Source organism: Triturus cristatus, chromosome 6 (assembly GCF_964204655.1).
Source record: "Triturus cristatus chromosome 6, aTriCri1.1, whole genome shotgun sequence".
In the NCBI taxonomy this organism is placed as follows: domain Eukaryota; kingdom Metazoa; phylum Chordata; class Amphibia; order Caudata; family Salamandridae; genus Triturus; species Triturus cristatus.
In genome coordinates, this window is record NC_140589.1 from 1,686,629,488 (window position 1) to 1,686,643,481 (window position 13,994).

A 13,994-nucleotide genomic window follows, 5' to 3' on the forward strand; every position below is an offset into this window, starting at 1 on the left:
CCCCACACGCGTTCTCCGTCGACGGAGAACGTGTGTGGGGCTACCAGAGGCAGTGCTACTTTGGAGTAAGTGTGACGACAAGAGCACCTCCCCTACCGTTCCGGGTTAAGAATATTAATCCGTAAACTCTTAAAAAGATTCCTCTCGATATTTTCCAGAGAATAAAAGACGTTGGGAAAAAAGCCCACGTTTACAGAGTAAATAAGGTAAAAATTACCCAAATAGGGGTCTAGACCACAAAAATAGGGACCAACACCCTGACGAATGCCAGAGCGACCTTGTGGGGCGCATAAAAAGCTGGCAGAAACATGTTGGTAACTGCAGTGGGGACAGAAGGGTCGTTACCTTCCCAGATTTCCCCATATTGAAAATTTTAACCCTGCCAGAGGTAGACATAGAATAAAGATATATGGTCTAACCCCTAGGCAGTTTTAGAAGTATATCTGCACCTCTCTTGGTCCCTTTTCGTGTTAGGAGAAAATGTATTCTCCTGTATTATTTGATTGACACTATTTGTGTTGTGTGTTTGTCTTTCTTTACTATACTCTACCTTCACCACTGCGCTTCATCTTCTTTTCTCTAAAAAACTGCGCTCCACCCAGTGTGTTGGTCTGCACCTGGGTGTATGATGCGGCCCAATGATGAAGCATGACACTACCAAGTGTGTGAGGGCAGTATTAAAAAATCTTTTGATTTTCCCGCTTTGATTACATAGGATCTCTATTAGTACTATAAAGTTTATCTCTGTTGTGTGAGACTTATATTCAAAAGTAGTCTGGCAGCAGCATTCTGCAGTGATTGAAGCCTATTCATTTGGGATCTGTTAATTCCCAAAAATAGGCCATTACAATAGTCCAATTTGGAGAGCAAGAGAGCCACTACCACCAATTTCTGTTGTTCCTTCTTAATGAATGGAAAAATCTTCAAGGTTTTAATTAGGAAGAAACAGGAGGAGGTAAGGCTGTTGACTTGGGCCGAAAAGGTTAAATTACCGTAAAAAAATAACCCCCAAATTTCTGATCTTGGAGGCAGGGGTGGGACATTCACCCGCTGTAGTGGGCCACCAGGAAGCGTCCCATCGGGGTTGTACCTGTCCGAATTCCATAACCTCCGTTTTATCAGTGTTTATTTTTAGGGAGCTACGATTCATCCATGCTATAATCTCCTCCAAACAGGCATGAAACCTAACAGCAGTATTCTCTGTCTGATTGGCCATGGAAATAATAAGCTGAGAATCGTCGGCATAATAAGGTCACATTGGGAGATTTTGTTACTACAGCCAAAGCAAGATTAGGATTTCACGGATAGTAAGATTTGAATTGAGCATTTAAATCTTTATTTTTATTTGCTTCCATGCATCTTACTATATGTGTGAAATGCATTTTGAAGCTTTGTGGAAGCAACTTTACTGAGAAATAGAATTAAGAGGAGAGTGACCTATACGATCAATGATTTGGTGATTGGCTCAGACTAACTCTCAGTAAAACTGTTAATGATTTATCAAGGCTTTTATTGATATGTATATCAACACCTTCACTACTTAAAATCCTAACAAAGTGATCAACTGGATCAACTCAAATTTATGATTTGGTTTGTCAGGTGCTCGCCTTTTTTTTTTAGCTCCATTTAGTGAACTGACTGGTGTGTAGGTGTGAGCACTTGCCTTGTAGCATGCGCCAGTCTACTTACCCTACTTAATGACAGTTTAAGAACAATTCTTACATTTGTGTGGATTCCACACTAGAAAATTCTTCCTCCGCCTTCTCTGTTGTCTCCTCAGACTTGTCCGATGTCTCCTCTGCCTTCCTTGTTGTCTCGTCAACCAATTCCTCCGCCCCTAAAATCAATCAAGTTTAACGTGAACCACAGCAACGAAATAGACATTCTTTAAGAACATAAATGCAAAATGTGAAGTCTGATATTAGTTTGCCTTGCCTGTCAGATATTTAGGTACTTCAACAAAAGTCAAGAAAAACAAAACTAAAAATTCCTCCACCATAAATCCTCATCTTAGTATCCTGTAATTACATTACATCAGGAATGTGATACGTGATCCCATCAGAAGCGCTCGTATACATCCTGTAGAACATAATACAAAATGTATGTACTATAATTAATGCACACAAAATTACCAGAAGCAAAAGGCAGCACTTCAATAAATGTGAACATTTTATCTCATGTAAGCTATGGGCATGTGATTTAACATATTAACAGACGCTCAAAGAATGATACAAGCCCATCACTATGCTAGAATGTTCCTAAAAAACAGTTTGTATAATAAACGTAGCAGGTCACATCAGTAAAACATAATTCTTTAAAGTTGAAGCACCCTTTATATAGATCGTACAACAGGAGGGGTTCAGTAAAAAACATTTAATCATATCCAAGGACAAATGGACAAAGGTTTGTGTGTATCTGACCTGCAATGTACGTTTTGTTGGATACGAAGCAGCTTATTAAATCTCCCACTTTCCCCCCAATTCTTACCGAGCCACTTAGTAGGCTGAATACTTCACTTTCAGAAACATGGGTAGCATCTTCACTCCATTTGAATTTGCCTGATCTTGTCATTCTTTTTTGTACTGCTGTATTAAAACAGTACACTATAAAAACTTTCTATTAATCAATATGGCAAGGTTACTAAATGGTGCAAACTTTTAAATACCCTGAAGTAAATCACAATAGATCTTGCAGTGCTCCAAAGGAAAAAGGGGTGGCGACTCACCCCCCCCAAAATTTTGTTGAGGACAAATCTTCAACTTTGAACAGAAAAAATAACCCTGAGCAGCCCGATATCAAAAATATCAGTACAAATTAGAGTAATCTTTATTTGTTTTTTATTGTTTCTTCTTTAGATGTTTCCAAAATTCCAGGAACCTCTTCAATCAATCTTGTAGCCAACACACGTTTCATGATTTGGTGTATGAACCATAGACTTCTTAGGGCTACAAAAGTAAACCATACACCATAATTACGTATGGTATAAATTACACATTACACAAAAGTAAATATTCACCCCATCCAACATATGTGTATTTAATCCACAGAACTGTGAACTGTTTCTCCAGATCCTAGACACTAAACAACTTAGATCATCTCACAGGATAACCCTGCTTAATTTGAGACCAGGGTACTTCATGAGTCATTGCTTATAGATGGAGTCCACAGTGCAAAATGGTAATTTTAACTTGTGTCAATAACCATGCTTGTCAATATCATGTGCAATTGTAACTTCAAGGTAAATTGCTGGATAAACTGAGGTGTATAAACCCCACTGTGAGGCACAAACAAGCTAAATTATATATAAAAAGTGTGTTACACCCTAGTGTCACCTTACATGTCTTGTGCCTGCAGTCATGCCTTGATATCTTGCTACTAGCTCACCTAAAGGAATATGCTACTTACCAGTATGCATCTGTTCTTGGCATGTAGAGCTGCAGAGTCACACACTGAGGATAAGATCGCCATCTGGTGTTGGGCTCGGATGATTGCAGGTTGTTGTTGTCTTCGGAAGAAGCCTTTGGTCACGAGGTTGGTGACTCCTCCCCTGGACAACAGTGCGCATGGGCATCCACTCCATCGTCAGATTGTTTTTCGCCATGATGGGAAAAGATGGAGTATATAGAAAAGAAAGAAAGGATGTCCATGTGTAATGTCTAAGTAAGACGGATGCTGGAACAGATACAGGTCCCGGGGAGGCGGGCGGGCGTGTGTGACTCTGCAGCTCTACATGCCAAGAACAGATGCATACTGGTAAGTAGCATATTCCGTTCGAGGCATATGAGCTGCAGATCACACACTGAGGATAGATTATACAGCAGTGCTCCCCTTAGCGGTGGTCGCCTGTATCCGTTGCAGCAGCTTGAAATAAAGTTTTTAGGACAGCCTGGCCCACGGAGGCCTGTTGTTTGGCCTGCACGTCAACACAATAGTGTTTAGTGAAGGTATGCGTGGTAGACCATGTGGCTGCCTTGCAAATGTCTTCTAAGGGAATATTGCCTAAGAAGGCCATAGAAGCCCCTATTTTACGCGTGGAGTGCGCCCTAGGGGGAACTGTAAGTGTACGTTTAGCCTTGAGGTAGCATATTTGGATGCATTTAACTATCCACCGGGCTATTCCTGATTTGGAGATCGGGTTGCCTTTGTGTGGTGGCGCGAAAGCAACAAAGAGTTGTTTTGTCTTTCGAAAAGGTTTTGTCCTGTCGATGTAATAAAGCAAGGCTCTTTTGACATCTAAGGTATGTAGGGCCCTTTCAGCTACCGAGTCTGGATTTGGGAAAAAGACCGGTAGTTCTACTGATTGGTTAAGGTGGAAAGGGGAAATCACTTTTGGAAGAAATTTAGGGTTTGTCCTAAGAACCACTTTGTTACGGTGTAGTTGTAAGAAAGGTTCCTCAAGTGTAAGGGCTTGTATTTCACTTACTCTGCGCAGGGAAGTGATTGCGATAAGGAAAGCTACCTTCCATGTTAGGAATTGCAATTCACATTTGTGCATAGGTTCAAATGGGGGACCCATGAGTCTTGTTAGAACCACATTGAGATTCCACACTGGTGCAGGTGGCAATCTTGGGGGAAGGATTCTTTTGAGACCTTCCATAAACGCTTTGATGGCTGGTACCTTAAAAAGGGACAGGTGTTGCCTATTTTGCAAGTAGGCTGCCAAGGCTGCTAGGTGTAAACGTATAGAGGAATACGCTAGATTGCATCTTTGCAAGTGTAGTAGATAGCAAATGATGTTTTGGATGGAAGCATCCAATGGATGTATGTTATTATTAGCGCAGTAGATGGCAAATCGTTTCCATTTAGCGGCATAACACGCTCTAGTAGTAGGGCGTCTGGCTTCTTTTATGATATTCATACAGTCTGGAGGGAGATTGAGGTAACCGAACTCTAGGACCTCAGGAGCCAGATCGCTAGGTTCAGTGTTTGAGGATCTGGGTGTCTGATTTCTCCATGGTTCTGGGTTAACAGATCCGGGGAGAGGCGTAGCTTTTGATGTGGAACTAAAGATAGTTCCAGAAGTGTGGTGAACCACGGTTGACGTGCCCAAGTGGGAGCCACTAGTGTTAGTGACTGTTGTTTCAGTTTGCGTACCACAAATGGAACTAGTGGGAGAGGCGGAAAGGCGTACGCAAATCTGCCTGACCAGTTCATCCATAGGGCATTGCCCTTCGACTGTGGGTGTGGAAACCTGGCGGCGAAGGTTGGGCATTTTGTGTTTTCGGGAGTGGCGAACAGGTCTATGTCTGGTTGTCCCCACTTTTGGAAGAAGGGGAGTAGAACCTTGGGGTGTAGTTCCCATTCGTGGATCTGTTGTGTGTGGCGACTTAGGAGGTCGGCCACTTGGTTGTGGATCCCTGGGAGATGTTCTGCTAACAGGTAGATGTTTTGGGGAATTGCCCATCTCCAGATTTGCTGTGCCAGTTGGGACAGTTGGAGAGAGTGTGTCCCTCCTTGTTTGTGTATATAATACATTGTCGTCATGTTGTCTGTGCGTATGAGGACAGTTTTGTTCTTTAGGTGAATTTGAAAGGATTTTAGTGCTAGGAACACTGCTAAGAGTTCCAGGTGGTTGATGTGGAGCAGTTTTTGTTGACTGGTCCATCTGCCCTGAGTGGTATGGTGAAGGAGGTGGGCTCCCCACCCCGTGAGAGATGCGTCTGTAGTTAGCACAACTTGTGGAAGAGGCTCTAAGAACGGTCTCCCTTTGGACAGGTTGATGGTGTTCCACCATTTCAGTGAGCGAAGTGAGCGACTGTCCACCAACACCAGATCGGTAAGTTGTCCGTGAGCTTGGTTCCACTGTTGTGCTAAGCATTCCTGTAAGGGACGCATTTGAAGTCGTGCGTGTGGGACTATGGAGATGCATGACGCCATCATGCCTAGGAGCTGCATGAACACTCTTGCTGGAAGAGATGGATGAGTTTGAAATTGAGAGATGAGATTTTGTATACTGGCTATCCTGGCAGTGCTGGGATAGGCAATGGCTTTGGATGTATCTATGGTTGCTCCTAGATACTGATGTAAGTGGGAAGGTTGTAGGTGGGATTTGGGGTAGTTGATAGTGAATCCCAAATCGTGGAGAGTTTGAATTGTGCGATGAGTGTGGAGAACGCATTTTTGGTATGTATTGGCTTTTATGAGCCAATCGTCCAGATAGGGGAAGACATGGATCTGTTGTCTTCTGAGATGCGCTGCCACGACTGCTAGGCACTTGGTGAACACTCTGGGTGCCGTTGTTACTCCGAATGGGAGAACTGTAAATTGATAGTGTTGCCCATCTACCACAAATCGTAGATATTTTCTGTGAGCGGGATGCATAGGGATGTGAAAGTATGCGTCCTTGAGGTCCAATGTGGCGAGGAAGTCTCCCTGTTGTAAAAGTGGGAGGACTTGTTGGAGAGTGGTCATATGAAAATGATCCGAATGTATATACTGGTTTAGTAGTCTGAGATCCAGTATGGGCCTTAGTGTTTTGTCCTTTTTGGGAATGAGGAAGTATAGAGAATATACCCCTTTTCCCTGATGTTGAAGGGGGACTGGTTCTATCGCATGTTTTTGTAACAGGGATTGAACTTCTTGTTTGAGGAGAGAGAGATGATGCGAGGACATTGGACGTTGTTTGGGCGGTATGTTTGGGGGGGATTGTATGAGTTCGAGGCAGTAGCCAGACTGGATAATTTGTCTTACCCACCTGTCTGTGGTGATGGAAGTCCAGACAGGTAGGAATTGTTGGAGTCGCCCCCCGACCGGAGTGGAATGGTCTGGGGGGAGTGGTGGCAAGTCACTGTTTGGTGGCTGGTGAGGTGCGGGTGTTGTTGTTGTTGCCCCGCCCTCGACCTTTGTTATTGTTTCCCCTATAACCTCCCCGGAAATAACCTCTGTTAGGGGATGTTTGTCCAGAATTTTTAAAGGTGGACGTGGTCTCAGTTGATGTGTTTTTGGAGCCTCCTCTATAAAAGGAGCGACGAAAGGAACCCCGGTTTTGATGAGACTGCAGTGCTCCCATAGACTTGGCAGTTTCATTATCCTTTTTCATTTTTTCTAATGCAGTATCCACTGCAGGGCCAAATAGCTGCTCTTGGTTGAAAGGTTGAGCTAGAATTGCGGTTTGAACCTCCGGTTTAAAACCGGAGATACGGAGCCAGGCATGTCGTCTGAGTAAGACTCTAGTATTGACCGCTCTAGAAGCAGTGTCTGCTGCATCTAAGGCGCATTTAATGGAGGCATTAGATATTAATTTGCCTTCTTGGATGAGGTCCGAGGCCTGGGACTTAAAGGGTTCAGGCAGATGTTGCATAAGGTCCTCAAGTTGGTCATAATGCGCTCTATCATACCTGGCTAACAGGGCCTGGGTATTCGCAATACGCCAATGGTTAGCCGCCTGCGCGGCGACCCGTTTGCCTGAGGCTTCTAAAAGCTTAGACTCTTTGTCTGGGGGAGGGGTTTCTCCAGTTGTCTGTGAGTTAGCGCGCTTCCTGGCATTTGATACGACTAAGGAGTCTAAAGGGAGCTGGGCCTTAATGTATGCAGGGTCTTGCGGGGCTGGTCGGTACTTTTTTTCGATGCGTGGGTTGAGAACCCTAGCTCGAACAGGGTCCTTAAAGAGTTCAGTAGCATGCTTTATAACCCCTTTGATCATGGGCAGTATGTGAACAGTCTTTTGTGACTGCTCAAAGGTATCAAGGAGAAAGTCCTCTTCAAGGGCGTCTGTGTGCATTGTGACGCCGTGGAATGTTGCTGCCCTATTTATAAGTTGGCCGAACCCTAGGTGGTCATCAGGAGGGGAGGGCTTGGAGGGGTAGGTAGTGGGGTCAGGCATGTCAGGTATAGGATAAGACCAGTCATCCATGGGTGCTGGGTCTGGGAACGTAAAAGGGTCGTTTGGATCAACAGGATCATTAAATAAATCAGGGTCCGCCCCTCCCCCTAAATCATCATTATCATCCTGTGGAGGAGGTGAATGATAGGGAGATGGAAAAGGTAAAGGTAAAGGAGAATCAGGAGGAGGAGGGGGGGGGACGGGTTAGGAGGTAAAACAGGGGAGGAAGGACGAAGTGGTGAAGTAGCACAGTCCTTTTTCCGTATGGGAGCTGGGGGAGGTGTAGTGTCCAGCTTCCGCTTTTTATATGGGATGGCAGTCACATGTCCCGTGTTAGGATTGATGTAGATCCGCTTTTGAGTAGGATCTGGTTGAAAAAGTTCATCTGGCTCCGAAGGTGATGGCTGCGGTGTCCGCTTCGGGTCTTTATGAGCTTTTTTTGGCGGGGACGCAGTTTTCGGCGTCGATGATTTTTTCGGGTCCGATGGATTTTTCGGAGCCGACTTGAGTTTTCGGTGCCGATTGAGTTTTCGGTGCCGATTGAGTTTTCGGTGCCGATTGAGTTTTCGGTGCCGACTGAGTTTTCGGTGCCGACTGAGTTTTCGGTGCCGACTGAGTTTTCGGTGCCGACTGAGTTTTCGGTGCCGACTGAGTTTTCGGTGCCGACTGAGTTTTCGGTGCCGACTGAGTTTTCGGTGCCGACTGAGTTTTCGGTGCCGACTGAGTTTTCGGTGCCGACTGAGTTTTCGGTGCCGACTGAGTTTTCGGTGCCGACTGAGTTTTCGGTGCCGACTGAGTTTTCGGTGCCGACTGAGTTTTCGGTGCCGACTGAGTTTTCGGTGCCGACTGAGTTTTCGGTGCCGACTGAGTTTTCGGTGCCGACTGAGTTTTCGGTGCCGACTGAGTTTTCGGTGCCGACTGAGTTTTCGGTGCCGACTGAGTTTTCGGTGCCGACTGAGTTTTCGGTGCCGACTGAGTTTTCGGTGCCGACTGAGTTTTCGGTGCCGACTGAGTTTTCGGTGCCGACTGAGTTTTCGGTGCCGACTGAGTTTTCGGTGCCGACTGAGTTTTCGGTGCCGACTGAGTTTTCGGTGCCGACTGAGTTTTCGGTGCCGACTGAGTTTTCGGTGCCGACTGAGTTTTCGGTGCCGACTGAGTTTTCGGTGCCGACTGAGTTTTCGGTGCCGACTGAGTTTTCGGTGCCGACTGAGTTTTCGGTGCCGACTGAGTTTTCGGTGCCGACTGAGTTTTCGGTGCCGACTGAGTTTTCGGTGCCGACTGAGTTTTCGGTGCCGACTGAGTTTTCGGTGCCGACTGAGTTTTCGGTGCCGACTGAGTTTTCGGTGCCGACTGAGTTTTCGGTGCCGACTGAGTTTTCGGTGCCGACTGAGTTTTCGGTGCCGATGGACTTTCAGGCATCGATGTTGAAGAACGTTTCGGTGCCGGTGGAGACTTCGGTGCCGAGGAACGTTTCTGTGCCGAAGGAGATTTCGGTCTTGGAGCCTGTTTCGGTGCCGACAGTGGGTGTTTGGGTGCCGAGGGTGTTAAAGGCACAATCAGGTGAGGTTTGCTCGAGCCCGAGCCACCCACAGGCTTAGATGTCTTCGGAGCCGGGCCCGAGGGCGGGGCTTCTGAAGAGGATTTCCGGTCGCGACTGGGCCCAGCTGGCGGAGTCTTGACCAATGCTTTTTTGGATGGGGCAGGGGTAGGGGGGGTGGTACTCACACGCTGCCCTGGAGTGATGAGGTCATCTGAATCGTCGGCCTCGGACACGATCTCGAGATCTTCGGTGTCGTCTTTGGGAACATCTTGAGCAAAGATGTCCTCCGGTTCTGGTGCTGGTTTGGCCATAATATGGCGTCGAGCTCTTCGGTCCCGGAGGGTCTTCTTCGAACGGAAAGCGGAACAAGCTGGACAGGTGGACTCGTTGTGTTCCGGCGACAGGCAGAGGTTACAAACCTCGTGGTGGTCACTGTGGGGGAACTTCGCTCCACACTGGGGGCATTTTTTGAAGGGTGTCCTGTCCATCAGCCGCTTGCGGAACCGGTCCGAGTTGAGTTCGACGTCGATGGAATGAAGATTAAGTATTTAAAATGATTGCTAGAAGTTTTCTGCTGGAGCGGAAAAAAGTTCATCCGAACCCAATGGCGGAAAAAAACAATCTGACGATGGAGTGGATGCCCATGCGCACTGTTGTCCAGGGGAGGAGTCACCAACCTCGTGACCAAAGGCTTCTTCCGAAGACAACAACAACCTGCAATCATCCGAGCCCAACACCAGATGGCGATCTTATCCTCAGTGTGTGATCTGCAGCTCATATGCCTCGAACATAGTCTTCACATCGTACCATTCCGTTGTCATATATTCCCAATTCGATCCAATAATTCTCCACAAATCCGTTCATGAACCAACAATAACCCACATCGTCAGAATCCGCACATTGGCCCAACTCACACCAGAGTGGCTAGTAAATTCTGTATCACACTGTTTTCCGTATAGTTGTGACATTCCTCTTCTAGAATAAATTCATGGTCCAGTAGCGTAACGTATCATCACTCTAATCCAAACAGTACGTAAATGAATCCTGGACCACACTCAATGAGCCGCTAACCTCCATCAGTTATAGTGATATCAACCCGGTACTACAAACATCTGGGGCCATGTAGGGCTGAAATGGAATGGTAATATGTACTACTGGGGGAGGTACATTGATGATTGCTTAATGATATGGACAGGGAGTCAACCTGAGCTTATGGAGTTCTTTGATTTTCTGAATGACATGTACAACATGTCACTCACGACTGAATACAGTAAGGAGAGTGTTTTTTCTGGATGTGGAATTGTACATCCACGAAGGTAAAATACAAAATAGGATGCATAGGAAACCCGCCTCTTGCAATTCTTTATTACATGCCAACAGCACACAACCCAGAAGTCAAACCCGATACCATTTGGTGAGATGTTGAGACCACATAGAAACTGCAGTGAGGATCAGGAGTATAAACTGAATCTGGCAGATATGACAGTGGTTCCTGACTCAGGGTTACAATAAGGAAGTAATTCTCAAAGCTATGAACAGAGCCCAACGTCTTAACCGTGTAGACACACTTAGGGACACAATTTTCTATTTATTAGAATGAAACCGTAATTATGGCACCACAGTGCTCGCCAGGCAACTAAATAAATTAGGAGTAAGAATATGCCATCTTAAAGATTGTGTCACAGTAGTCAATAACGACATGCAAAGAATGGATTGAAGACACTGAGCTACTGTTGTTCAAAGTTTCCTTCCAAATTTTTACCCAAGATCCTATTCCTTCTCACTAACTGAGCATAAGGTACCAAAGCGAGTGTCTTGGGTGATTATGAATGCATGCTAACTTGGAGTATGCTTACAATGCATTTCCTCGTCTGCTAGACTGCACTACAGAAGCAAACACATGCTTTTTATAGAAGTACAACACTATGACAGACACATGTACATCATGCATCTGTTAGCATTCCTCTGTGAGTGTAGAACGTCAGACCCTTCTCACAGAACAGGCAAGGTGACAACACTGCAAGGGCAGTCAGGTGAGCATATGGTTGTTTCCAGTAATTTAGCTGAAACTGTGGAAGCACACAGTTAATGCGGCAGGGTCACGAAATGCACATACATGCAACATAAGCATAGAAAGTATCCCCTATGCCTGAGGAGTTAGTGCAGCAAGGTAGAACTTCTCCAGTTTTGGTAAAAAAGTACATCCACACCGTCATTGTGCTCATGGGAGAGCAGACATTGGCAGCAGGTCAGATGTACTGAGTCGCTGATTTTTAAGCTGGAATCCATACAAGGAAAGCAGGATAGAAATCAGCAGCACATTGCTTAGCCACAGAATAAACATAAGTCAAAAGGCAGATAGTCATGCCGAAGTTGCACTTATACTGCACTGTCAAAAACACCCTGTGCCATCTGTACCACTTTCGCTGAACGTTTAGCAACCACACAGTGCACTTTGCGGAGTGCAATTTCATTTTTAACAGTAATCGAATCACTGAAAGTGGCATTGGCCAAAAAGCCATCAGTGGCCAAAGTTGTAGCATGTTAAAAGGGCACATGGCCTTTTTTTGTTTTTTAAATAAATACGTTCAGTTTGAATGTGTTAAGGATATTTTGGTCCTTTAAATTTGTATATAAAACATCATTGCCTACTGGAATGCAAGTGTGATGCATGGATGAAAAAAGCGGTGCAACGTTGCATTTAAAGTTTTTCTAGATTACCCTGTTTTTTTCCCCCTAGAGGTCAACATCGCTCGAGCACACTGAAGTGTTCCATAAAACAGGCAGGAGTTGTGCTCCGATGTCATGGGAACAACCAGTCCCCCTGACACAGTATGAGATGAGGGGGTGAAGTGTCCCCTTCACCCAGGATATGCTATAACTGGCAGCACGATTATAGTCTAGGGGGCCATGGGCCCAGGTCTTAAGATTGTTAAAATAACTACACCTGTTGGGGGGGAGAATGTATAGAATGCATACCAGCTCTCTCCAGTATGTGCCCATCCCATTCACAAAACACGGGGGGGGGGGGGAAGAGTTCTCCCGCCTTCATCAATGAAGTAAGTGGTGTTTGCATGATGGAGGTTTCATTCATAGGTAGACTGATGAAGGTGTGCTGACCGAATTTGTGGAATTCCTTTGTGCATGAACTCGTGAGGTCTATGCCTGACATTTCAATCTGTATGTAAATGCTTCCCGATACCGGTGTACCTAGCAGGAGGAGTGGAGTTCATCAGTCCATTCACTCTGTCCAATGCAGATTTCCTCTGCCTAATATAAAATCCACCCATCCCCCATTTCCTATGCTTTGTTAATCTGCCTTTCAATGCGAGCGAATGCAGGCATCAGATGGAGGTCAAAACACAATACCCAAGTCACTAATTACTGGTCTGAGTGAGAACTGGAGGCACGGGAAGCATTGGCAAACTAGACAGCAACAAATGCTCCTCTAGGTCTGGAGTAAGCCACAAGGTTCTAAACGTTGCATATCATCATCTAGCAGCACGGGGTTTGTTCTTCCAGATGGCAGTCATCATACCTTGCCATGGGCTGCAATTGTGGTAAAGGATGTGTTGATTTCAGAACCGTTTCAACCACTTAACTAACCCTTACAGGCTGGATCATTGACACCTATAAGTGCTCACTCCACTAGAAACACTTTACTGTGACCAGTGGTTTTCAAGACCTAAGTCCTGAAACAAAAACAGCTGGCAAATATATTGTGCCTAGTTTAACAGATTTAAATTTCCAATATAACTGCCACATCTACAAGCAACATGTCAGCCATCCTGGAATGATAAAATAATATACTATGCACAATATCATTCCAAGACGGCCATCCACTGTTATGTTTAATTTTTTGCGCACATGAATCCTATTTTTATGCAGCACCTTTTTTCTTTATTCTAACATTTGCTTTTTTAATTTAGCTTGCATATATGATTGTTGAATATATGTTTATGAGTTGATGAATGCAATAATGAAACTTGCTTTGGGTGGCCATCTTGTATTAGTATTGTGCAGTGTGGTAACAATCCAAGATTGCTGACACAGTGCTTTAAACACGGCACCATTTGTGGATTGGACAGTGATACTATGGGCAATACCATTCTAAGATGGCCATGTCATGAGTTATGTAATATGTGACGTCATCAGCAGTGCATTGCGGTGGCGCGAGTTATAGTTAGCTGAACTAACTATAACGGGGGAATTTCTATAGTTTTGTACGAGTGAAATGTGTAACTATAACTTACCCTAAAACCTATTGTTTTTTTCAGTGATTTTCAAAGGTTTTTTAAATGCTTATGTCCAACTATGCCTACAGAGGTGGGACATGTGAAGAAAGAAGAAAAAAAGCACAGAAAGAAGCAAAAGAAATGCCGAAAGAAGCAACAGAAGTCCACAAAGACGAAGAAAAGTGCAGGAAGAAGGAAGACGTGCAGAAAGAACCGACAGAGGAGCAGAAAGAGGCCTTGTTGCAAAATCATCCTGTGCCCACAACTTTTTGAGACGGGTACTGGTGGTAAATGACTGACTAACCAGGCCTAGAGCCAGTGCTATGCTAAAAGACACTTGGAATACAGTGAAAACACCTACATACACTAGGGAACACTATGCGTTGGGGTACCCCTG

General features: G+C 45.1%; 1 protein-coding gene across 8 annotated transcripts in view; it reads right to left on the reverse strand.

Annotated features, from left to right (window-relative positions):
• ANGEL2 (angel homolog 2) overlaps positions 1 to 13,994 on the reverse strand; it is a 402,703-nt gene that overhangs the window by 56,885 nt on the left and 331,824 nt on the right. For all 8 annotated transcript variants that reach the window (XM_085612886.1, XM_085612885.1, XM_085612891.1 and 5 more), the window contains one exon: positions 1,723 to 1,837. In XM_085612886.1, the coding sequence (XP_085469012.1) occupies positions 1,723 to 1,837 (115 nt within the window). The remainder of the gene's footprint in view (positions 1 to 1,722; positions 1,838 to 13,994) is intronic.